The sequence below is a fragment of the Pelodiscus sinensis genome, chromosome 6 (genome assembly GCF_049634645.1).
Source record: "Pelodiscus sinensis isolate JC-2024 chromosome 6, ASM4963464v1, whole genome shotgun sequence".
NCBI lineage: Eukaryota > Metazoa > Chordata > Testudines > Trionychidae > Pelodiscus > Pelodiscus sinensis.
In genome coordinates this window covers 105,001,912-105,027,536 of record NC_134716.1, presented here as the reverse complement: position 1 = coordinate 105,027,536, position 25,625 = coordinate 105,001,912, and the positions used below count along the sequence as shown (strand labels likewise).

Below are 25,625 nucleotides of genomic sequence, written 5' to 3'. Positions count from 1 at the left end.
TCAGAATGTTAGAATGATTCTGATGAAGAGGATAAAGACATCTTCTATACATAACTAGGAAATGTAGTGAAAGGAATACCGAGCTATAACTTGGTGCTCGTAATGGGGGACTTCAATGCTAAGATTGGGAAGAATAGGAGAGGCAAGAAAACTATTATAAGCCCTCACACAACTGAAACATTGTCAAGTAAAGGTATTAGAATCTTAGAATTTTGTGTGGAAATCAATCTTAGTATTTGCAATTCATATTTTCAGCACAAAAACATTCATCTGTTTATCACCAGATGGTCAAATACAGAACAAAATAGATTATATATGTATCAGTCAAAGATGGAAACATCTGTGATAGGTGCTAGAGTTTTTAGAGAAGCAGACATAGACTCATAGGCTACGTCTACACTGGCCCCATAAAATGGAATAGTCATGCAAAGCAGGTAAGTCAGAATAGGGAAATCTGCGGGGGATTTAAATATCCCCCGCGGATTTAAATAAACATGTCTGCCGCTTTTTTTCCGGCTTGGGGAAAAGCTGGAAAAAAGCGTCTAGACTGGCACGATCCTCCGGAATAAAGCCCTTTTCCTGCTTTGCATGACTATTCCGTTTTATGGGGCCAGTGTAGACGTAGCCATAGGGTTGGAAGAGACCTCAGAAGTCATCGAGTCCAACCTCTGCTAAAAGCAGGATGAATCCCAACTAAATCATACCAGCCATGGATTTGTCAAGCCAGGACTTAAAAACCTCTAGGGACGGAGATTCCACCACCTCCCTAGGGGACCCATTCCAGTGCTTCACTATCATCCTAGTGAAATAGTTTTTCAAACCTACACCTCCCCCACTCTAATTTGAGATCATTTCTACTCATTCTGTCAGCTGTCACCACTGAGAACAGCCTCTCTCCATCCTCTTTGGAACCCCACTTCAGATATTTAGAGGCTGCTATCAAATCCCCCCTCACTCTTCTCTTCTGTAAACTAAATAATTCCAAATCCCTCTGCTTCTCCTAAATCATGTGCTGCAGCCCCATAATTTTTATGCCCTCTGCTGGATTCTTTCCAGTGTGACCATATCTATTCTGTAATCGGGTGCGAGGACAGAACTGGACGCAATACTCCAGAAGTAGTTTCACCAGTGCCAAATTAAGGGAAATAATCACTTCCCTAGATCTGCTGGCAGTGCTCCAACTAATGCACCCCAATGTGCCCTTAGCCTTCTTGAATACAAGGGCACACTATTAACTCATATCTAGCTTTGCATCTGCTGTAATCCCCAGCTCCTTTTTGGAACTGCTGCTTAGCCAGTTGGTCCAGAGCCTGTACCAGTGCTTGGGATTCCTCCGTTTCAAGTGCAGAACCCTGTACTTGTCTTTGTTGAACCTTATCAGATTTCTTTTGGCCCAATCCTCCAATTTGTCTAGGTCACTCTGGATCCTATCCCTACCCTCCGATAGCTACCTCTCCCCCTAGCTTGGTATCACCTGTGAACTTGCTGAGGGTGCCCTCATCCAGGTCATTAATAAGGAATGGTGATCACTATTTATTGAAAACAAGCATTATTTTAAAACTCAATAAGCTGGAAAAGAAAGTTGACAGACCCAATCCCTTTGACATAAAAAAGCTGCAAGATTCCAAACTACAGAACGCATACTGCATTGAGCTTAAAACAGAGTTAAGGCTCTCAGAGACTATGAAGAAAAAGATGTAGAGAAATGTGTGGACCATTTTTAAAACAGCTGTCATTGAAGCAGCAGAAATGACAATTGGTAGAAAAAGAGGGACTGTCAAAGAACAATGGATCTCAGCACAAACATGGGAACTCATGGATCGGAGGAGAAAACAGAAAACTAAAGTGCTTCAAAATCAAGATGAGGAAATAAAGTGAATCTATAGAAATCTTGACAAATAAGTAAAGAATTGCTGTAAACAAGGATAAACAAAATTGGATAGAAAAGAAGGCCAAGGAAGCTGAAGATGCAATACAAAGAAATGGCACTACAACTGTCTATATTATCTTAAAACAGGTACCAACTATCTGAAACTCTTAAGACTCGGGCCTTGTCTACACTTGCATGTTTTGTTGCCAAAACCAGCCTTTTGGTGACAGACTATTGAGGGCATTTACATTTCAATGATACTTTTGTTGGGAAAAACACCTAGTTTTAGAGACAATAAACTTCCACCTGCACGAGAGACTTTTGCCTTTCCCCACCCTTTATTGTTGTTAAAGAGCCAGTGTGGATTCTTCTGTTTGTTTTGTTGAGAGAACTATCTTCCGTCCGTTTCTCACGATGTCTGCCCTAACGGCTGTGCTCAGTATTTTGTGATCTCCGCTCCCCTGCAGGCATGCATTCCCCTCCCCTGTCAAAGCTCCAGGAAGTATAAAAACATAAGAATGACCATACTGGGTCAGACCAAAGATCCATATAGCCCCATATCCTGTCTTCTGACAGTAGCCAATGCCAGATGCTGTGGAGAGAGTGAACAGAACAGGCAATCATTAAGTGATCCCTCTCCTGTCATCCATTTCCAGCCTCTCACAAACAGAGGCTAGGGACACCATTCCTACCCATCCTGACTAATAAGTATTGATGGACCTACCCTCCATGAATTTGTCTAGTTCTTTTCTGACAGATGAGTGATCATCTCCTTTTGGAGAACAAAGAACAAATAATTGGAATGATCTTGTTCTTCCCTGCATCAGAGGCATAACAGCAGGCACATTGCTGCTGCAGGGCAAGGGTTGAAGAGACTGTTGTGCTGCAGTGACGTTCCTCATCTCGGAGCGCTCACAAAACTATGAGGGAATCCCAAGAAGCACAGGGATCAGTTCTGTCTTCCCACAACACTGCACTGTGGGATGCTTACCCACAAGGCTTTGTGCTGTCTGTTGACGGGGCTAGCAATGTGGCCATTAAATGTTGACAGTGAAAGGCAGAAAAACCAGTTTTCCCAATATCACTTTTGGTAACTTTAGCATGTCGACAACACTTTTGTCACCAAACCTTCCCTATGTAGACATAATGTAAAGAAGAACAAGAGAACAGGTGGCTGGAATGCTTCAAAGAAGTGCTTACCTAGCCTGATCCAGCATCACAGCTTCAGATCAGTGAAGAGGAACTGCCATAATTAGACATTGCTGCATGTCAAATCAAAGTTGATGAAATTTTGGAAGCTAAAAAATAAGGACCAGGACTAAATGGCATTCACCCCAAAATGCTCAAATATGCAGATGAAGAGTTGGCAACAGAAGTACAGGCAGTCCCCGACTTACGCGGATCCGACTTATGTCGGATCCGCACTTACGAACAGGGCTTTCTCGCCCCGGAAGTCGGGGCGAGAAAGCCCCATTCGTAAGCTGCTCCGGTGCCCCTGGTCTGCTGGAGACCGTCTCCAGCAGACCAGGGGCACCGGGCGGGTTCCCGCGCTTCTGAGGCTTTGCCAGAGCAAAGCCTCAGAGGCGCGGGACCCCCCCACGGCTGCGGCTTCAGTCCGGGAGCCTGTGGTCTGCTGGGGACGGTCCCCAGCAGACCACAGGCACCCAGATTGAAGCGGCAGCAGCGGCGGTTCCCCGCGCCTCTGAGGCTTTGCTCTGGCAAAGCCTCAGAGGCGCAGGACCCCCCCGCGGCTGCGGCTTCAGTCCGGGAGCCTGTGGTCTGCTGGGGACGGTCCCCAGCAGACCACAGGCACCCAGATTGAAGCGGCAGCAGCGGCAGGGTCCCTCCCTCTGAGGCTTTGCCAGAGCAAAGCCTCAGAGGCTCTGCTCCCCGTGTCCCTGGTCTGCTGGGGAGGGGGGGCGCAGCTAGTGTGCTCCCCCCCCCCCCCAGCAGACCAGGCTTTTGTTTTGGACTCTGGGGCAGAGCAGCTGGGGCGCTGCCGATTGGTCCTGCAGCGCCCGCTCTGGGCACTACTGGACCAACCCGGCAGCACCCCAGCTGCTCTGCCCCAGGTCCTGATTCAGCCGCTGCTGGTCAGTTTCAGCAGCGGCTGAATCAGGACCCTGGGGCAGAGCAGATGGGGTGCTGCTAGGTTGGTCCAGTAGCACCCAGGAGCGGCGCTACTGGAGCAACCCAGCAGCACCCCAGCTGCTCTGCCCCAGGCGTCCCCAAGTCAGCTTCTGCTGAAACTGACCAGCGCTGACTACAGGAAGCCCCGGGCAGAGTTGCTCTGCCCCGGGCTTCCTGGAATCAGCTGCTGATCAGTTTCAGCAGCAGCTGACTTGGGGACGCCTGGGGTTCTTAAGTTGATTCTGTATGTAAGTCAGAACTGGCGGTCAGTTTCAGCAGTGTCTGAATCTGGACGCCAGTTCCGACTTACATACAGATTCAACTTAAGAACAAACCTACAGTCCCTATCTTGTACGTAACCCGGGGACTGCCTGTATGTTCATTATGCAATAAAATATTGAGAGAAGAAAAAATTCCAGAAGAATGGACACTTGCTACTATCATCAAGCTTCCAAAAATGGGAGACTTAAGTAACCACTCAAATTGGAAAGGAGTGGTGCTTCTTTCCATTACAGGAGAGGTTTTAGCTATTATTGTGTTAAACAGGTTGAAGCAAAAGTGGATACCATTCTTCGTGAGGAACAGTCTGGTTTTAGGCAAGGTTGTTCATGCACAAATGCAATTTTCACTATAAGAAAGGTTATTGAAAATGCAAATTAATTTCACAGAACCATCAGTATTAATTTCATAGACCTTCAAAAAAAGCATTCAATAGTCTACTTAAGGAAATTATGGTAAATTGTTAGGCAGCATGGAGTTCTGATTAAACTGATCAATGTAATGATGGCATTTTACACTAATTCCAAATGTATTAAAATGGATAGAGTATTAAGTAAGTCATATTAAATTAGGGCAGAGGTAAAGCAAGGATGTGTCGTGTCTCAATATTTGTTCTTGCTTGTCATTGATTATAGCCTCAAGTGATGTAAGAATAATCAATATGGCTTAAAGTGGAATCATAAGAGATTATTCATTCTAGATTTCACTGCTGACATCACTCTTCTAAATAAAAATATTGAAGGACTTCACGCATACACAAATAAATTCAAAGAAACAATGGAGAAGGTAGGACTGTGATTCAATGTAAAAAAAATGTAAAACCATGGTAATTGGAGATATGGATTTAAACATCCAAATCAATGATGAACGTTGAGAGACGGTAGATTGATTCAAATAACTTAGAAGCACAATAAACCAAGATGGGACATGCTCTGAGGAAATAAGAATAAAGACCGGCAAAGCAAATGCAGTCTTCGGTAAACTTAGGAATATTTGGAAACTTTAACTGTCTACTCAGCTGTTGTTGTTGCCATAGCAACCTATGACAGTGAAACCTTGCACATTAAGAAAACAGAAGTTAGATGCATTTCATCATACGTGCTTGCTGAGAATATTAGGAGTAAGCTATGGGGGGGGGGAATGAATGATATGGTCAGAAAAATGACTAAAGCAAGGTCTCCGCCATAAATAAATTTGTAAGAGAAGACCTCAATGGGTAGGGCATGTATTATGAATAGATTATAACCGATTACCGATTATGGCTTTTAGAAGCCAGAAAATCTCACGAGAAAGAGGGGTAGGCCTAGTATGACTCGGAAGTGTATGATTATCAACAATATAGAAAAATTTAATTTGAAATTGGAGGTCTTAGGTTACATGGCAACTGATAATCAAGCATGGAGATGGACTCTGGTATAAGGTAAGGGTGTATATAGTCATTCATTGAATCACACTCTATGCTATGTGGACATTTGAAACTTGTCTCCCAAATTTGGGTATGGGTTAACTAATTACTATTTATAGAGCACTAGAAGCATTTATGTTGCTACACCACTTCTGCAACAAAATGAATGTACAAAAATTCGAAAGAGCTTTCACTCTTGTCCATATTGTAAAGGACAAATATTGTGCAGTGTGTGATCTTTTGTGTACGTAGTTTATCACAGTTTGGGTCTCTAGAAGGGTTTGAAAGAATGGTGGCAGGTATTTACAAGCTATAGGGGGAACATAAAGAGTATCTTTACACAGCAATGTAAGCTTAAGGTAGTGGTACCTGAATTGGCTGATCTGTGTCAGGGAATTCTGGGATTGACTGTCTACGCTGCATTTTAACCCTAGATTAAGGATTTTCTGTCCTATGCTCAAAGCTAAGGCTCTGGCATCCACACTCAGGTGCACAGGCCCAAGTCAATGTAATCCTGTCCCAGACTGCATAGTGCCCCAACCCAATGTTGACGCTGGCCCTACAAATGTGTTGCACTGTGTGACTTTCCTAGCTGTAATGGTGCTATTGATGGGACACAGGCGCTGCTATGGAGCATAGCCCATGCATACATAAGCTGCCTAATTAGCTCCTTTGATGTCTACCACAGTAGAATGACTGCAGTTTGAGAAGGCTTTATACTGAACTACTGTCTAGTCTAAGAACTGGGCTCCATATCTAGGTTGCGCTGTACTGGCAGGAAAATGCCCACGTGCACCTACTCTGAGGATAATTAGGACATCAGACCACAGAACTGTCAGAACTATTAGCATGGAAACTTTCTAATTCCTATTATTTTAAATGTGATGTTCAGTGAAGGTGTTTTTGGTTGATTTGTTTATTTTTGTTTGTTTAGAAGTTTGACATAAAATGTAGGTTTCTAAAAAAACCACAAACACACACCAGCCTGAAAGCTACCAGCTGTGGAGTGGTGAGGTGCATTCCCATGACTTGGAGTGCCATCTGCTCCAGCACCCACCCACCCCTAGGAAACCTTATCCAGGGAGCTAGGGATAAGTAATCCCTTGGAGACGGGGGACAGCTTTGGGGTTGGCTCCCACTTGGTGCCCCTCAGGGACAGGGACTATCAGATCTCCCAGCTCAACATGACTGTGGGGGGAGAGCAAAATCCTGGCAGCCATGAGCTGTCTCTTTCCTCTCTGCTTTCAACAAGCTCTATGCAGCAAAGAGGGGAAAGAACAGGACTGCTGCCACCCTAAAAGGAGCAGAACAGGGAGCATGGTTGGTCAGGCCATAATGTATCTTCTAGCTGCTGCATCGGCTACTTGCAGCACTGCTCCTCCACCACTGGGAACTCTGGGATACATCCAGAGGATTTCTAGGACCCGAGTCAAGAGTGGGGCCACGTGTGCACAGGATAAGCAATAGGGTTCAGATCCCAGTGTAACACAAGCTTGGACCCTCTTGGGACCCTAAGTCCAAGCACTGATATGCTATGATATTGATATGTGGAAGTAAGGAGGCTTGAGCCTGGGCTAAGGCCTGGCTTAACTTTACTGTATATACATACTCAAAGAGGACATAAAGTTGGAAATGATTGAACAATGAAGGAAAATGTCAGCTTGGATGGAACATAGGGGGTGAAAGGCTGTATAGGAGAAGAGGAGGTCAGAGGTCTAGACAGGAGAATAACTGTGTATGGCTGTGTGTTTGCAGTTAGAATATAGTAATAGATTATGGTGTCCAACCAGTTCTGAAGCAGTGCTATAGTGGCTATGGCTATAATGAACTAGTCAAACTCAACTGGCCCAACAGCCACATGTGGCTAGTGGCTAGCTTGTTGGACACTGCAGCTATAACAAAATATTAAGTTATCTCTTCTTGCTGCGGTTCTATAATGCAGTAAGAGATTAGCACAGTAGAAACTTCCTCAATATCTTACAGGCCCCATTTTCCCCACCTTCCATCTCAAATTAGTGCCTCTGTTTTTAAAATAGCTACAAAATATTAGTGACAAAAAGAAAAAAAAGAAAAATGGAATTGTGGCTGGAAAAAATCCATTTTGTATAAAAAGCATTAGAAACTTGGAAAATCATCAACTAAATAAGGGTATGTCTACACTACAAAGTTAATTCGAACTAACAGCTGTTAGTTCGAATTAACTTTCATAGGCACTACACAGGCAAACCGCTAGTTCGAACTTAATTCGAACTAGCGGAGAGCTTAATTCGAACTAGGTAAACCTCATTCTATGAGGACTAACACCTAGTTCGAATTAAGTAGTTCGAATTAAGGGCTGTGTAGCCACTTAATTCGAACTAGTGGGAGGCTAGCCCTTCCCAGCTTGCCCTGGTGGCCACTCTGGGCACCACCAGGGAAACTCGTCTGCCCCCCTCCTGGCCCCAGATCCCTTAAAGGGGCACAGTCTGGCTACAGTGCCCATGCCAGGTGCAAGCCTGCCAGCACCCAGCCAGCAGACCCTGCACCTGGCACGGCACGAGCCAGCCACCTGCTGCCACCCAGCCCTCTGCCTCTTCCTGGGACCAGGCTGGCGGCTCCCAGGAGCCTGCCCAGGGCTGCAAGAGGTGGGTGCCCACCTGAGCTAGTGTGGAGATCATGGACCTCATCCAGGTTTGGGGGGAGGTCTCCAACGTCCACGACCTCCGCACTAGGCAAAGGAAAGTGGCTGTCTAGGGCAGGATAGCTGCTAGCCTGGCCACCAAAGGCCACATGCAAACTCAGGAGCAGGTTTGCATGAAAATCAAGGTTGTCCAGTGAGACCCCTCCCCCGACCCTGAGCTTAGAACATAAGAACATAAGAATGGCCGTCCTGGGTCAGACCAAAGGTCCATCTAGCCCAGTAGCCTGTCTGCCGACAGCGGCCCACACTAGGTACCCTGGCAGCGATGCACCAAAGACAGTGACCAAGCCATTTGTCTCGTGCCATCCATCTCCTGTCTTCCACAAACAGAGGCCAGGGACACCATTTCTACCCCCCTGGCTAATAGCACTCCATGGACCCAACATCCATGACTTTATCTAACTTCTCTTTAAACTCTGTTATAGTTCTAGCCTTCACAGCCTCCTCTGGCAAGGAGTTCTACAGGTTGACTATTTGCTTTGTGAAGAAGAACTTTCTGTTATTAGTTTGAAGCCTGCTACCCATTCATTTCATTTGGTGTCCTCTAGTTCTTATATTATGGGAACTAATGAAGAACTTTTCTTTATGCACCCTCTCCACACCACTCATGCTTTTATTAGACCTCTATCATATGCCCTCTCAGTCTCCTCTTTTCTAAGCTGAAAAGTCCCAGTCTCTTTAGCCTCTCTTCATATGGGACCTGTTCCAAACCCCTGATCATTTTAGTTGCCCTTTTCTGAACCCTTTCCAAGGCCAAAATATCTTTTCTGGGATTAGGAGATCACAACTGTACATAGTACTGAAGATATGGCATACCACAGTTTGATACTTCCCCTCCTCCTTCTTCCCCTGGCTTCCCCCTTCCAGCTCCCTTCTCCCAGGTTTCCCCCTCCCCTCTCCCACCCTCTCTCTTCCCCTTTCCCACCTCCTTTTCCCAGTCCCCCCCCGAGGTTAATCCCCTCCTCCCCCAGTTTTGATAAATAAAGAGAGTTTCTATTTTTGAACACACGTGTCCCTTATTTTGTGCATCAGGAAGGGGGGCTAGGGAGGGGTAAGTGGAAGGAGGTGAGGGAGGAATGAGGTACGAGCCCCTGATGGGGAGGACTGGGGTGGCTCTGCGGGCTCCTCGGGGTGAAAACTCTCCTGCAGCCCCCCCAATTGACCCTCCCGGATGACAGCCTGAGGCAAGTGCAGCCAGGCTGATGGCCAGTGCCTGTGAGGTGCCGAGTGTGGGCACTCAGGGCACTCCAAGACAGGACTGCTTTGCTGTCCCTTATTGAGGTAGACAAGCAAGCGGGGAACCCTGAGAACTGTCTGTCCGGGGTGGGAGTTGGGTCCCTTTAAGCACAGCCCTTGGCTAGCCTGAGACAGCAGCTCCACGCTCTTAAGTTCTAACCTGATGCCCTGCCGGCACTGCTTCCGGCCAGCCTTAACTTTGGTTCAGGGTCCACTCAATGTGGACATTCTAGTTTGAATTAGCAAAATGCTAATTCAAACTAGTTTTTAGGTCTAGATGCACTAGTTCGAATTAGCTTAGTTTGAATTAACTAATTCGAATTAAGTTAGTTCGAATTAGTGCTGTAGTGTAGAAATACCCTATGAAACACTGTATTCTTACAATATGAAAAAGGTCAAAAGTTTATTTTTAAAACAATTAGTCCTGTGGCAACTTAGGTATCATGAGTTTCGTGGGCAAAATCCACTTTTTCAGATGAGATGGGCTTGAGGTTCTTTTGTTATATATATATCACTGTATTACTTCTGAAGGTGCCTTGACTATCTGAGGAATAATGTAACTGCACATGCACCACCATGTCTAGCTTCTAGATTTGATTTTAATGAATAGGGAGGAGCTGGTTGAAAATTTGAAGGTGGGAAGGCAGCTTGGGTGAAATCATAGAGTTCATTATTCTAAGGAATGGTAGAAGGGAGAATAACAAAATAGAGACAATGGACTTCAGAAAGACAGATTTTAGTAAATTCAGAGAGCTGATAGGTAAGGTCCCATGGGAAGCAAGACTAAGTGGAAAAACAACTGAAGACAGTTGGCAGTTTTTCAGAGAGACATTATTAAGGGCCCCAAAGCAAATTGTTCCACAGCATAGGAAAGAGAGAAAGTGTGGCAAGAGACCACCTGGGCATAAGCAGGAGATCTTGCATGATCAAAAATCAAAAAGGAGTAATATAAAATGTGGAAAATAGGTCAAATTACAAAGGATAAATATAAGCAAACACCACATGTATACAGGAACAAGATTAGAAAGGTGAAGGCACAAAATGAGCTCAGTCTAGCTAGAAACATAAAGGGTAACAAGCAGACATTCTATAAATATATTAGAAGCAAGAGGAAGACCAAGCATAGGGTAGGCCCATTCCTCAGTGAGAAAGGAGAAACAATAACAGGCAACTTGGAAATGGCAGAGGTGCTTAATGAGTTATTTCAGTCTTCACTAAGAAGATAGATGATGAAAGAATTCCTAACAGTGAATGTTTGTGGAAAAGGGGTAGGTTTAGAAGTTAAAATTTAAAAAAAAGACCAAGTTAAAAATTACTATGAAAAGTTGGATGTCTTCAAGTCACCACAACCTGATTAAATACATCCTAGCATACTCAAAGAGCTGATAGAAGAGGTATCTCAGCCTTTAGGTAACAGCTCTGAAAAACCATGTAAGTTGGGAGAGATTCCAGAAGACTGGAAAAGGGCAAATATAGTACCCATCTATAAAAAAGGGAAATAAGAACAACCCAGGAAACTCTAGACCAATCGTTTTAACTTCTATGCCAGGAAAGATAATTGAACAGGTAACACTGCTCTACAGCTAAAATGCTTCTGAAATAAATGTAGTCAAACTTTACTAATTCTGGATCACTGAGAACGAAAATGCTGCTTAAAATTGTTGATTGGCTCTGTTTTTCAAGATACGCTATTGGGTCAATATATATGACCCTTGATTTGCGAATGGCGGAGGGTAAGTGAGTTATAAAGGGAAGGGATCTCAATTTAAACCAGAAATGACTAAAATACATCTTTGACTGGATCTATGAATACATCTATGACTGGGTTTGGACATTGCTTTTTAGGCAAAACAATGAATGATGCAATCTGAAGCTGGTATTGCATCATACGTTATATGAATTGCATATATTCCTAGAATTGCGTTATTCCTAGAAGTCATGGATGATGCAATCATAATGAAGCTTACATCACTCTGCTGAACAAATTGCCCTATATCAGCTCTAGAAATCATACAGTGTTGTGCTCTCTTATTTGTCAGTGTTTGATTTTGCAAAGGGACACATTTCTGTTTAGCCAAAGTGAGCAGAGATGCCTCGTACTTGTGTGAACAGTGCAGATAACTTCTGCTATGTTTGTGGTGAAGTGACTTTTGCATCACAAAAGCGCAGTATAACCACTATGGTTAAGAAAGCCTATCATCTTTATTTTAGCTGCAAAATTGGAGATCAGGACAAGAGGTAGGCCCCACACATATGCTGCAACACTTGTGCAACAAATCTTTGCCAGTGGTTGAACAGGAAAAGAAATTCTATGCCTTTCGCAGTGCCAATGATTTGGAGAGAGCCAACAGATCATACCAGCAATTGTTACTTCTGCATGGTGCCTCCAGTTGGGAAAGGTGCATCAAAGAAGAAAAAGTGGACTGTGCATTATCCAAACATTCCATCAGCTATACGCCCAGTACCCCACGGAGAAGGATTGCCGGTTCCCGATGCACCAGAATCATTCTCACTTGAGTCAGACAAGGAAGAGGATGAAACTTCTGGTCCTGGACCATCAATGTCACAGGACCCACATTTTCTCCCATCCTCCTCCTCTGAACCACATCTCATAACACAAGGTGAACTGAATGATCTTGTCAGGGATTTGGGCTCCAGACTACAGCAGTGGAATCTCCTGGCAGGTGATGTTAGGGTTTCCATGTTCCGTGACCGTCAAAAGGATCTTGTCCCATTCTTCTTCATGGAAGGTGATCTGGCAGCCCTCAACATCGTTCACGATCCAGATGAGTGGAGACTGTTCGTTGATTCATTGAAGACGAGTCTTAAAGCTGTTTTTCTGCATAATGGCAATGTTTTGCCATCAATTCCAGTTGGTCATGCAGTCCATATGAAGGAAATCTATGACAACATGAAACAACTTTTGAGGTGCATAAACTATGACCAACATCAGTGGCAGCTTTGTGGCGATTTGAAGGTTGTTGCTCTCTTTCTTGGTCTGCAGATTGGATACACAAAGTACTGCTGTTTTCTCTGCAAATGGGATAGTCGTGCAAGAGATTCCCACTACATCAAGATAGATTGTCCACTCTGACAGTCATTGGAGCCTGGGAGGAAAAGTGTTCAGCATCCACCACTTGTTGAATCAAGGACGATTTTGTTACCACCCTTACACATCAAGCTGGGTCTGATGAAGAACTTTGTCAAGACCATGGACAAAACACAAGCAGCTTTCAAGTACCTCCGTGGAAAATTTCCAAGGTTAAGTGAAGCTAAGATAAAAGAAGGTGTCTTTGTTGGTCCTCAGATTCGTGAACTTCTTCGAGATGATGCATTTGACCATGCACTGCGTGGCAAGGAAAAGACGGCATGGAAAGCCTTCCAGTTAGTGGCAATAAATTTTCTCGGAAACAACAAGGCAGACAACTACAGGTTGTTGGTGGAAAATCTCCTCAAGGCATACAAAAGCCTTGGTTGCAACATGTCACTAAAGATACATTTTTTGCGCGCTCATCTAGATTTTTTTCCACTGAACTGCGGAGCAGTGAGCGACGAGCACGGCGAGCGATTTCACCAGGACATTGCAACAATGGAGAAACGCTATCAGGGCAAATGGTGCCCATCAATGCTTGCAGACTATTGCTGGACAGTGACGAGATGCTCCATTTAATGAATACAAGAGACAAGCCAAGAAGCGCCGAGTAGACACTGAATAGGACTATAAACTATGTACATAATAGTTTTTTGCCTTTTGTTTCATAATAAATTTTATTTATATAACCCTTTTGCTGATTTTTAAAGTGTTACATAAACAGGACAGGTGAAATATTATCATGTAAAGCAACCATAAACATATGAAAAGACCTAGGTTTACAATTTATGATTAAAACTCTACTATCTACACAATATACATAGACGTAAAATGTAAAAACTTAAATATCTTGGAAACAGTAGCCAATCAGTTGTTTTAATTGTCATATTTGAATTCAGCACATCAAAATACATAATAAATGGCACATTTTATCTCTGAAACAGACGACTTCTAAAAAATTGTAGACCAGTGTAATTAATGAATTTATCTGCAAACATCTAGAAGAAAATAAGGTGACAGATAACAGCCAGTGTGGATTTGTAAAGAACAAATTATGTCAAATCAATCTGATAGCTTTCTTTGATAGGATAACAAATCTTGTGGGTAAGGGAGAAGTGGTTGACATGGTATACCTAGACTTTAGTAAAGTGTTTGATACTGTTTTGCATTATCTTCTTATCAATAAACTAGGCAAATAAACCATTCTCAGAGAGTCGTTATTAACAGTTCATAATCTTGCTTGGAAGGGCGTAACAAATGGGGTCCACAAGGGTCTGTTTTGGGACCGTTCTGTTCAATATCTTCTTCAATGATTTCGATATTAGGATAGAGAGTATGTTTATTAAGTTTTCAGATCATGCCATGCTTGGAGGGGTTGAAAATGCTTTGGAGCTGTGGTTCCCAATGCGGTGCTCGTGGGTGCCATGGCGCCCGTTGGGGCATTTATGTGCACCCGCCGAACAATCTGGACCGGCCCCGCCCCCGGGTGCGTGGCACATGCCGCTGCCGGTCCATGGCGCATGGTCAGCGCCACCCCCGGGCGCGTGGTGAATACGCGGTCCCATTCCCAGGCACACGGCGCATGAGCGGCCCCGCTCCCGGAAGTGTGGCGTGAGAGCAGCCCTGCCCTCGGGCACCCAGCAGCCCCAAAAGGTTGGGGATCATTGCTTTGGAAGATAGGGTCATAATTTCAAATGATCTGGACAAACTGGAGAAATGGTTTGAGATAAATTGGATGGAGCTTAATAAGGACAAATGCAAAGAACTTCACTTAGGAAGGAACAATCAGCTTCACACATACAGAATGGGAAGTGACTGTCTAGGAAGGAGTACTGCAGAAAGGGATCTTGGAGTCATAGTGGACCACAAGCTAAATATGAGTCAAAAGTGTGACACTGTGGCAAAAAAGTCAAACGTGATTCTGGGAAGCATTAACGGGAATGTTGAGAGCACGACACAAGAAGTCATACTTCCCGTGTCCTCTGCACTGATTAGGCCTCAATTGGAGTATTGTGTCCAATTCTGGGCATCACATTTCAAGAACCATGTGGAGAAATTGGAGAAGGTCCAAAGGAGAGCAACGAAAATGATTAAAGGTCTAGAAAACATGAGCTATAAAGCAAGGCTGAAGGAATTGGGCTTGTTTAGTTTAGTAAAGAGAAGACTCAGAGGGGACATATTAGTGGTTTTCAGTATCTAAAAGGGTGTCACAGAGAAGAGGGGGGAAATTGTTCTCCTTGGTCTCTGATGATAGGAAAAGATGCAATGGGCTTAAACTGCAATAAGGGAGGTTTAGCTTGGATGTTCAGAAAAACTTGCTAGTTGTCAGGGTGGTTAAACACTGGAATAAATTGCCAAGGGAGGATGTGGAATCACCATCACTGGAGATATTTCAGAGCAGATTAGACAGACACCTGTCATGGGTGATATGGACCATGCTTGGTCCTGCCATGAGGGTATGGGATTGCACTTGATGATTTCTCGAGGTTCCTTTCAGTTCTGTGATTCTTCGTGCTAGGATTGATGAACATGTTTGATTTTGGATAGTATTTTTTTAATGCGAATCTCTGTTCTCTTGGTTCTGGATGAGACCTCTTATGTATTGGAAATAGCTTTGTCTGTGCTTGGTCATCTCTTGTCCCCATTATACTCCACTATCATCTCAACTTTGGTACTTCTAATGTCGTTCCCCTTTAATCCATCTAAACTTTCTGGACAGAATATATTCCTTACTTGCTGCTTTGACCATGTTGCTTCCCTTTTTTAATCCTCCTTTGGCTTCCTTTTAGTTTTCATTGTCCTCTTAGAACTCTGCACCTGGATTCTTTTTCTCACTTCTCAAGATTAATAATGTGCAAGCCATCCAATATCCGAGTTCATACCATTAGCATGAGAATTCATACCATTAGAATTCTCATGCTAATTGTATGAATCATGATATCTGACGGCTCACACATTATCAGCCAACCCAACAATGAAGGTGCTAATGGTTTTTGATGTCTGTGTAGAATGTGGTGTTGGTCATCTTCCTTTCCAACTGCAAACTAATGGTTCTTATCAGCCTCTTGTAAATATTTAGTCTTTAAAGAGCTACTAGACTATTTGATGTTTTTTAGTCTTTCCTGTTACAGACTAACTCAGCTATCTCTATGAAGCTTACTCTTTTTTTTCCCCTCCCCTCCATTTTTTTTCTTCTCTCCTGCCCCCTTTCCTTATTTATTCTTGGATCTGGACTTCCAGCACTCTGGTCATCTGAAGAAGTGGGTTGTGCCCACGAAAGCTCATGATACCATCTACATCAGTGGTTCCCAAACTTTTCGGCATCACGCCCCCTTTTTGATTTTTGAGAACCCCCCCCCCCCAGCAGCAAAACTTAGGGGAGAAGATGGGGCGGGGAGTAGGTTGCCTCTTGCCCCTGCTGGAATTTCTTCATGCCCTCCCTCCCCCCAGGGTGCATGCCCCCCCCCCCAGGTTGGGAACCCATGATCTACATATTTTGTTAGTCTTTAAGATGCTACTAGACTATTTGTTGTTTAAGTTTTTCCTGTTACAGACTAACTCAGCTACCCCCTGAAGCTTTTGAACATAAAATAAGAGTTAGTGCACAATGCTCAGAAAATGATAGAGTGAGAGAACTAGAATTTAAGATGTAGTTGCAAGCAGTAATGTTAATTTTAAAAGTTTTGTCAATGCTTAGTAAACAAGATTAGTCTACAGTTAAATATGTTAAGAGGCCAGAGGCCAAACAAGTTATTTTCCTTGAGAACTACATCAGCTGTTCTCAGTGTCTGCGAAACTTTTTGTTCAACCTTCAATCACTTTTAGAGTACTTGATTTATCATCACAATTCAGGGTTATATTCCTCAGAACAGTAATATATTGAGGGTGACATTGCAGCCAAAAAACAATCTTTTTATTGAGAAATTGAGCAACTTAATTTTGAAAGACAAATGCAGAACCCTAGTATAGTTTTTACTAGGGATGTAAAATCCTCTTTAACCAGCTAACTGGTTAAACATTATGTTTAATCAGTTAGGCTCTTAAATGGGTGGAGGTGAGATGCTGGCTGGACTGGAGTGCACCCCACCGGTAGAAAAGCTACCTCATTCAGGGTACAGCTACACTGCCACTTTTTTTTTCGATCCTTTTATCTGAAGAGACTTTTCCGACATTTGGTCCATCTAGACTGGGCCAAATGTCAGAAAAAAAACCCTCTTTCAGAAGCCCCCTTATTCCTCGTAGAACGAGAAATACAGGGGCTTTTGAAAGTGCTCATTTGCTCTTTCAGAAAAAAAAAAACCAGAAGAGCAAACACGTCCCTGGATGCGGAAGAGCTTTTCTGGGATAGGAAAAACTCTTATATTCTAACCTACCTCCTGTGTGTAGGATGGATGGTGCTCATTTAGTCAACTGTTCGATTTTTTTTTTTTTTTTTGATGTGTGGCCCTGGGCCTTATTTAATGCATGCTGCTCAAATGAGGAAGATGTTCATCACTGAAGTGTTTGAATGCTTCAGAAATGTTAACTGTATTCTCTCCAGGCCTGGGAGGAAATAAGGATAGTATTATCTCCATTTTATAGGTGGGAAGCTGAGACATTGTGACCATTATATAGGCAGCCTTACTGTTGACATGACCTAACTTTAAGTGCTTGACTTGGAAACTTCAGTAATTCTTTTATTAATGTCGTTTTTTTGTGTCAAATAACTTTGCTTTTAAAGGAAATGCTAAAACATAAATTTCATCATGTGGCATATTGTCACCCACATGGGTCTCAGAAATGTTGAAAGCTTAGATCCACCGCACAGACCTTTGCCACGTGAGTAGCTCAAGTAAAAGAGTAACTGATAGCAACAGTAGATTGTCATTGTCTATGTGAACTAGCATTAGACAGAGATTGTGCTAGTGAGTTCCATGGATATTTGCTGATATCAGAGAAATTGAGACACTGAGGAATATAGGGTACTGCTACAAGCTGGGGAGTGAGCTGTAGTTGGCAGAGACCCTTCTACCCTATCCCCTGCAATCTGTTTGTCCCAGGCAAGTTTTTTCCTCAACCCTGGCTTCTTTTCTCAGTTCCAATTTCCTTTCCAATCAGTCTGCCTCTGCTCCTGAGTCTTCTCATCCCAGTTTCCTGCCCAGCCAGCCCTTGTTTCCTTTTCCTGTAGAACTTCTTTTGTCCAGCATCCTAGCTGTGCAGATGACATAGCATAAGAAGCATGGACCCCACTCAGCTGCACACTGCTATGGCAATAATGGCAAACCCCTCTGAGCAGGGGTCTGTGCTTGCTGTGCTGAGGAAAAAGACAAAATTATTATTTTCCATTGTTTTCAGGGAAGGAAGGAAAGAGGAGGTAAGTGCATCATGGGAGGCTAACAACATGTACCCATACCACCTTCAACAATGCTTTTGTCCCATTAGGCATTGGGAGGCTAACCCAGAATTCAAATGGGCTGCAGGAATTGTGAGCTGATTGTAGCCACGGTAGTGGGGATACACTCCATCAACTGAATGTGTGTAATGAGGACATGCACCTTCGACTTTATAAAATATAGGAGTCAGTTGGAAAAGGCAGAGCCACACTGGAGAGATTGCCACTGGTAAGGAACTTAGACTCCTGTTCAGTATCTTATCCAGCAAGGAGTTCTACAGGAAGGGGAAATGTGGGTTAGTTGGTCAGGAGACTGGAATGAGAAACTTCAAAGAATGTGAGGAAGCCATGCACACAGATGTGCAGGAACTCATTGAATGGAAAAAAATGGCATACGCTATTGGCAGTCAGGCATGTTGATACAATGGAACATCAATTCTAGTCCCAGGAAACAAGGTCCGATTGGTGGGACCATATAGTTATGCACTTTTGGGCTGGTAGCTGTAAAGCTTTCGCATGCATAAGGGAACTTTCATGAAACTTTGAATTGCTTTCCCCCACCCTGAAGGGCAGTTATACCAAAATGAGACCTGCTGTTGTAATTGAGAAGCGAGGGGTGAGACCTCTGTAGAAGCTTGCAACACTAGTCTGCTACTGGTCAGTTGGCAATCAATGTGGAGGGGGTAAATCTACAGTGGAGGCTGTTGTGATCCAAGTAGCCCAGGCAATCAATATCCTTCTTCTAGGAAGGTAATCAATAACCTTCTTCTAGGAAGGATAGTGATTCTGGGGAATGTTCTAGACATAGTGGATGGGTTTGCTGCAATAGGATTCCCAATACCTGTGGTAGGTTGATAGATGGAATGTATATTCCTATCTTGGCACCAGACCAACTTGCCACAGAGTACATAATCCACAAGTGCTGGTGGATCACAAGGGCCACTTCACTGATATCAATGTGGGATGGTTGGGAAAGGTGCCTGTGTATCTTTAGAAACTCTGGTCTCTTCAGAAATCTGCAAGATGAAACTTTCTTCCCAATCTGGAAAATTACCATTGGTGATATTGAAATGTCAATAGTTATCCTTGGATATAGCTCCCCCTTGCTCCCATGGCTCATGAAGCCACAAACAAATGGCCTAGAGAGCAGTAAAGAACAGTTCAACTACAGGTTGAGCAAGTGCAGAATGGTGGTAGAATGTGTCTTTGTACATTTAAAAGGCCACTCACTGTAGCAGTTTACTGACTAGGTTAGTAGTATTTCCATTGTTGTTGCTGCTTGCTGTGTACTGCCTAATATCTGGGGAAGAACAAGAGTAGATTTACAAATACATTGTTTAAAAGAGAAGGTTAACTTGTTTACAGCAAATGAAGTACTTCATTGCACAAAGTACAAGGTACAAGGCCAAGTTTTTCATTTTAAACTAAGCGCCTACCACACAGCAGAGCGCTGGGCAGCCAAAACTCAGTTTGCAGCCAAGCATGGTAAGCAACATGTTAGGAGGAGTCTTTTTCTCTGCTTTGAAAACAGGTGAGAAAGGGTACTTGCAAACTAATAGTCCGCACTTCCCACATCAATTTGGATGGATTGCATTTGGAAAGGGGGAGCTGCAGGTTGGTGCAGAGGTTCACAGATGTGCACAGTCACCCTGGGATCACCACCCTCCAGCATAGAATTCTTGCAAACTGCAACCTTCATTTGCCACATCAATCTGGAGGAAGAGGGAGGGGGCTGAGGGTTTGGAGTGAAGGAGCTCAGATGTGCAGAGTCAGCATGAGATTACCTTCCTCCCACACAGCATGTCTGTTCTCTGTGATGATCCCTTCAAGACGATCACAAACAGGGCAGCACATCTAGGGACATAATGTGTTGGGGATCAGCAAACAGAGGTGGATCAATCAGTGCTGTCCATTACAAAACTTGCTTCATTTCACTCAGGTGATCATGCATGATATCAGTCTTCTCTGAATCAGAAAGCATGATAGGGAACAGATACTGCATGAATGTGCCCGAAGACCTGGATCTTATGTTACACTGCTTTGTGCTGCAACAATGTCAAATCACTTACTGCTGCTTTGGTGCGGTAAGGTGTCCTACCACGGAGGATGGAATAAGGCAGCCATCCCAGGTAACCTTCTGAGAAGAATTGCAGAGTGCTCCATCTCTAGGCACGTAAACAAACTCTTCTAAGGAACACCTGCTGGGCTTCTGGACTGGCCCCCACTGTGTCCCAGATGTTCAGGGCAGATCATGTATTAAAACCAATTACCTTTTACCACGGTAGCCTGATTACAAATGTGCACTCACCAGAGGTGCCTTCTCTGCCATCAAGGTCTAGCAACACTAGGTCCTGGGACGGTGCTGAGAAGCTCTAGAGTTAGGAAAAGATCCTGGCTCTTGGTAAGAATGGATCTCCAGTTGCCTGCTATGTATTCTTTTCTTCTTCTTTATCTGCACTATCATCCTCATTGTTGCCTGAGACTGCCTGAAGAATTAGAGGGATAATTTTTAGATACTCCCCTAAAATCCCATACTGCAGCTCATAGAAGTGACATGTGTGCATGTGGAGGCTCTGACCAGGAGTGATTGTTTGTCTCCTTTGTCTTCTGGTTTGCTTGTCTAAGCTCCTTTATTTTCACCTGGTGCTGCTGGTGGTTCCTGAAGTAGCTTTTCCCCACCACGCCCTCTGCAACTTTAGCATAGATGTCAGTGTTTCTTTCATTTGTTCAGAGTTCTGCCTTCACAGATTCCTCTCCCCACACAGCAATCAGATCCAGGATCTCCTTCACACTCCATGCTGGAGCTTGTTTGCAACCTTGGGCATGCTGACCAAACTGGAAATGAAATTCAAAACTTCCCAGGACTCAAGCAGTCCCCGGCTACCCCTGCACTCCCTACTTTTGAAATGTACAAGAGCCCCAGGGAGCCTGCTGGCTCTTGCTACATTTCATAGGCAGAAGCGCGCAGGGAGTACAGGGCCAGCAGGGGACTGCTTGAGTCCCCCACTGACCCCATGTTCCCCGTGTGAGCTTTGCTTTTGAAAAATACAAGAGCTCGAAGGGGACTATCTGATTTCTCCCTCTTGCCCCCTGCTCCCACGGCACTTCTGCTTTTGAAATGTAGAAAGAGACCCACATGTGATTATCAGATAGTCGACTAGTTGCTTAATTTAAGTCTCTACTGAGCATGTGCAAAAGTGTAGTATTTCAAAGTCTTAAAACTTGGCAAATTTGGATGGATTTTTCACTAAGTTGGCAAAAGGTATGGATTTGATTCATAGGACACCCTCCATCAAATTTCAACCCCCTACTCCAATGTGTAGGCACATTAAACATACTGCAGTATTTGAGGAAAAAAGTGTCAGGAATCTGTTATGGTCAAAACACTGTTTTTCACTAGCCTTGTTGTTGAAGACAACTGAACTAGTCTGATTAGAATTTAAAAAAAAATGAATTCAGCTGGAGGCAGACATCCAACATGAAAAATTTTAAGTGGAATGTAAGTTTGTGAAAAGTGCTTTGGTGTCTTTAATAACTAGGACTTTTGTTTTGAGCAAGGAATGGAGAATTTGGTTTTATGAAACCTGTAAAACTTTTGTAGTTTAAGGATTCACAGAACATTTTTGTAGTTTCACAAAAGCTTTTTTCTTTTTTTATTATAAGAGAATTTCAAGACTAAAACAGATTGTCTAGGTTAAATAGAAGTCAGTTTTGTGCAAGCAAAAGATTAATGTATGAAAGTAGTTCCTGCCCTTTTTCTAGGACTGTCAGGGGAATATTGCTAACAAAACAAATATATATAATTTCTAAACTTGAATTTTCTTAGAGCCAAAAGGAACTGAAACTTCAGAATATTTGAATTCTATTCTAAATCTGTTACCCAAGAACTTTGGCAGATTCTACATTTAGCAAAAGAAATTCTCTCAGACCTACTTTTAAGTCTTATACAAAATATTTATAATGTACTTTGACATTTTAAAACTATAAACTTGCTATAGGAATGATGAGAACTGAGTGTCTCGTAATAAAAATATTTTCTCTCAACCTTTTATTTCTCATTAATGAGAGTTATACATGAGTATTGAGTATATGTGGTTGTGTACATCTTTTTCTGTACTATAAAATGAAATTTAGGGAAAAGTTAAAAATTGCCTTTAAACCACTTTAGAATAACAAGCTATTATAATGGCAAAATAAACATTTTTAATAGATTGTAGAAACATTATCTCTTTCCCTCCTGACACACAAATATTTTTCTAAAAAAAGCAGGAAACATAAGAGAGAATGCTTCAGTGTTGTAAGGAAAGAAGTATATTCAGTCCTCATGTAATAAAGCATTTAAATGTGTTATTTTCTTGTCATACAGGTTCATACCAAGTTCCACTGCAGGCAAGCACATGCTCCTGGTACTGATACTTCATGCTTGACGTTTTCCTATGATGGTACTGTCCTTGCTAGTCGAGGAGGTATGTGAGTAAAAAAGCTCTTTGATGTATGTTGGTTAATGAAACATTAGGATTATGCTAGCTGCTAACTAATGTGGAAAAAAATTCTGACCCTTTTAAATCATATCACCTACAGGTAATTCTTCATACTTGGCAAATAATACATTGAAATCAGAAGTTTCTCTGGACTTTTTTATAAGTCTGAAATGCTTCACAAATCGTATCTTTCATTGCCATACTTTACTCTGAAATTGTGCTTCATCAGTAGTTCTGAACAGGGAGAACAGCAAGTCATCTTGCTCACCAGGTCACATCATCACTGCTATCCCTGTCATGAATAAATTTGAGTGAGTGACTTTGTGGCCTGTTCCATGTGGATGTGATGGCACTCAAATTTGTTCCAGGCACCCTTACATCATGATGGAGTGGTATTGTAGCCTCTACACTGTGACACAATGATCACTTGGTGCAGGGCTACTCAACTTTGGAAGCCCCTGGGGGCCAAAATGATAGTCACCGCACATGACGAGGGCTGCAACTTAAATGTGGTTGCATATACATGGAAATATACATGCAAATAGCTTCTTTCACACTGATGGGCATGAATACAAAGATTAAAGCAAGACTACACAACACATAGGCACCATTTATGACGGTTCTGCTGATATTAATAAAATGCAATATTTACCTGATTTCCACCTATGTGACAGCTGCGGGCCACGTATTAAGTAGACCTGACTTAATTTCAGCACTGAAGAGCCCTAAAGAGGACTGCCCTGAAAACTTAGTGAATGTTAAGATATGTGCTTTAAAATGTTTCCTGGTCTATGCACAGCAGAATCAAAGAACTGGTTTATTTAAAGTAGAAGCTCTTTTATTAGAATCAATGTATTAATGGCTTCAGGTTCATATAGATTACTTTGGGATGACCTGTTTTGTAAGGTGAAGGAAGGGCATAAGTCAAAACATGTTGAGAACACTTGTGGTACATTTATGGGGAAATATTTAAAAAATAATTCAGGGAAATTGTCAAAGAAAATTATTTATTTTACTATGTCTTACTATACAAATTCCAATCTTTTTAACCCTGACTAGCAATAATCCACCAAGATAAAAAAATTTAAATTTGACTAAAATAACAAACAAAATTATCTAATAAGAAATGTTCAAAATTAAATAAAATATTCAAAACTTTTTTTAATTTGTCCTTTGTGGAAAAGCCTCCATCTCTTGAGCAGTATTCACTTCAAATAAATATTATAGGTAATGAAATATTTATAAAAGTTCTGAGATCCCTCCTGATGTTATAGGGTGAGGTTTTCAAAGATGCCTATAGTGCTCTAATCAGACTTTTTCCTCATTTCTCCTTCTCTCTCTGAGCCTTTTCATGTAGGTGAAATAAATTAGAGTACCCGGGGGGGGGGGGGGGAAATATGATAGTTGTTTCTGTAGGATCTGTGAGAAAAGAGTTGGATGTGGGAGAGCCAAGTTTGCCCTCACCTGCAGTGCTAGCTGTGTTCTCTTTTGGTCACTCTACCTCCAAAAAGATGTAGCAGACATGGAAAATATTGATTTCCATGTCTGCTACATTATTATTTATTCACTAGCCAATTAGCCCGTCATAAGACGGGATTTTCAGGTCTCTCCTCCACGTTAGTTTTCTCTCCTGAGCCTCCAGTCTCTCTCTCTCTCTCTCCTTCTCCTACTGCCTTCCCCCTCTCTCTTTCAACTCTCTTCCACCTCCTGCCTCTCTCTCTCTTTCTCTTCTCCTCCCCCTCCTGCCTCATATTCGGGGGACCGTGGAGCCCAAATGGCCATTTGGGCACCACACTCCCCGTGCTGCATGAGGGGTGTAGAACCCAAACGGTCGCTTGTGCCACTTGCTCCCATGCAGTGGCCTGGCTTGTGCCACTTGCTCCCATGCAGTGACCTGGCTGGGCGGTGATGTTCACGGCCAGAGGGCAGGGCCTGGAGCCGCTGTCACGCCACATGTTACCACCCCGCCCCCCTTCGTCTCCCGCCATCGTGCTCGGCTGACTGCTGCGCCGCTCAGCTGGGCCACCACGGGGGATCAAGCTGCACAAGCGGCCGTTTGGGCCCCGCACTCTCCATGCAGCACAGGCCGCCCAGAGGGAACAGCCAGCATTTCAGGCAACAGCACCTCCCAGAGGGAACAGCCAGCATTTCAGCATTACAGACTCTCAGACATTGGGCTACTATCTATGGGTATGTCTACACTACCCCGCTAGTTCGAACTAGCGGGGTAATGTATGCATACCGCACTTGCTAATGAAGCCCGGGATTTGAATTTCCCGGGCTTCATTAGCATAAGCGGGGAGCCGCCATTTTTAAATCCCCGCTGCTTCGAACCCCGTGCAGCGCGGCTACACGGGGCTCGAACTAGGTAGTTCGGACTAGGTTCCTATTCCGAACTACCGTTACTCCTCGTGAAATGAGGTGTACCGGTAGTTCGGAATAGGCACCCTAGTCCGAACTACCTAGTTCGAGCCCCGTGTAGCCGCGCTGCACGGGGTTCGAAGCAGCGGGGATTTAAAAATGGCGGCTCCCCGCTTATGCTAATGAAGTCCGGGAAATTCAAATCCCGGGCTTCATTAGCAAGTGCGGTATGCATACATTACCCCGCTAGTTCGAACTAGCGGGGTAGTGTAGACATACCCTATATGATTAGTGTATTAGGAATGTCAGAATAGCTTGTTGACCTAGCTTAAAAATGCTTTAGCTATGCATTTCCATTCTTTAAAAGTGTTTGCATTTACTTTAAGTTTAATCAGAACTCTGTTTCCTGCATTTTAATGGCTATTGTTTTACAATTATGATTTCTTATAAGTATTGATGGGTAGACTGAACCTTAACTTTAGCTTAACCAAGTTTTCTGGCTGAGCAAATGTTTGTTTGCTATTTTAACGTATTAGTTGTATTGTGGTAGTGATCTATGCTCTTACTTCATGTCCCACAGAGCTTGCAGTCTAACGTGCTTAAGGAAAACTTTCCTAAAACGCATTGATCACACAGTTGGGGAAAAGAATGCTTTGTAGCTATGTATGCCTAGTAGAAAGCTATATTGCTCAGATAGCTCTTTGAAATCATAGTACAATTA

The 25,625-nt window shown here is 43.3% G+C and overlaps 1 protein-coding gene across 2 annotated transcripts in view; it reads left to right on the top strand.

The window, feature by feature from the left end:
* WDR70 (WD repeat domain 70) overlaps positions 1-25,625 on the top strand; it is a 265,120-nt gene that overhangs the window by 196,706 nt on the left and 42,789 nt on the right. For both annotated transcript variants that reach the window (XM_006139468.4, XM_006139470.4), the window contains exon 11: positions 22,429-22,528. In XM_006139468.4, the coding sequence (XP_006139530.2) occupies positions 22,429-22,528 (100 nt within the window). The remainder of the gene's footprint in view (positions 1-22,428; positions 22,529-25,625) is intronic.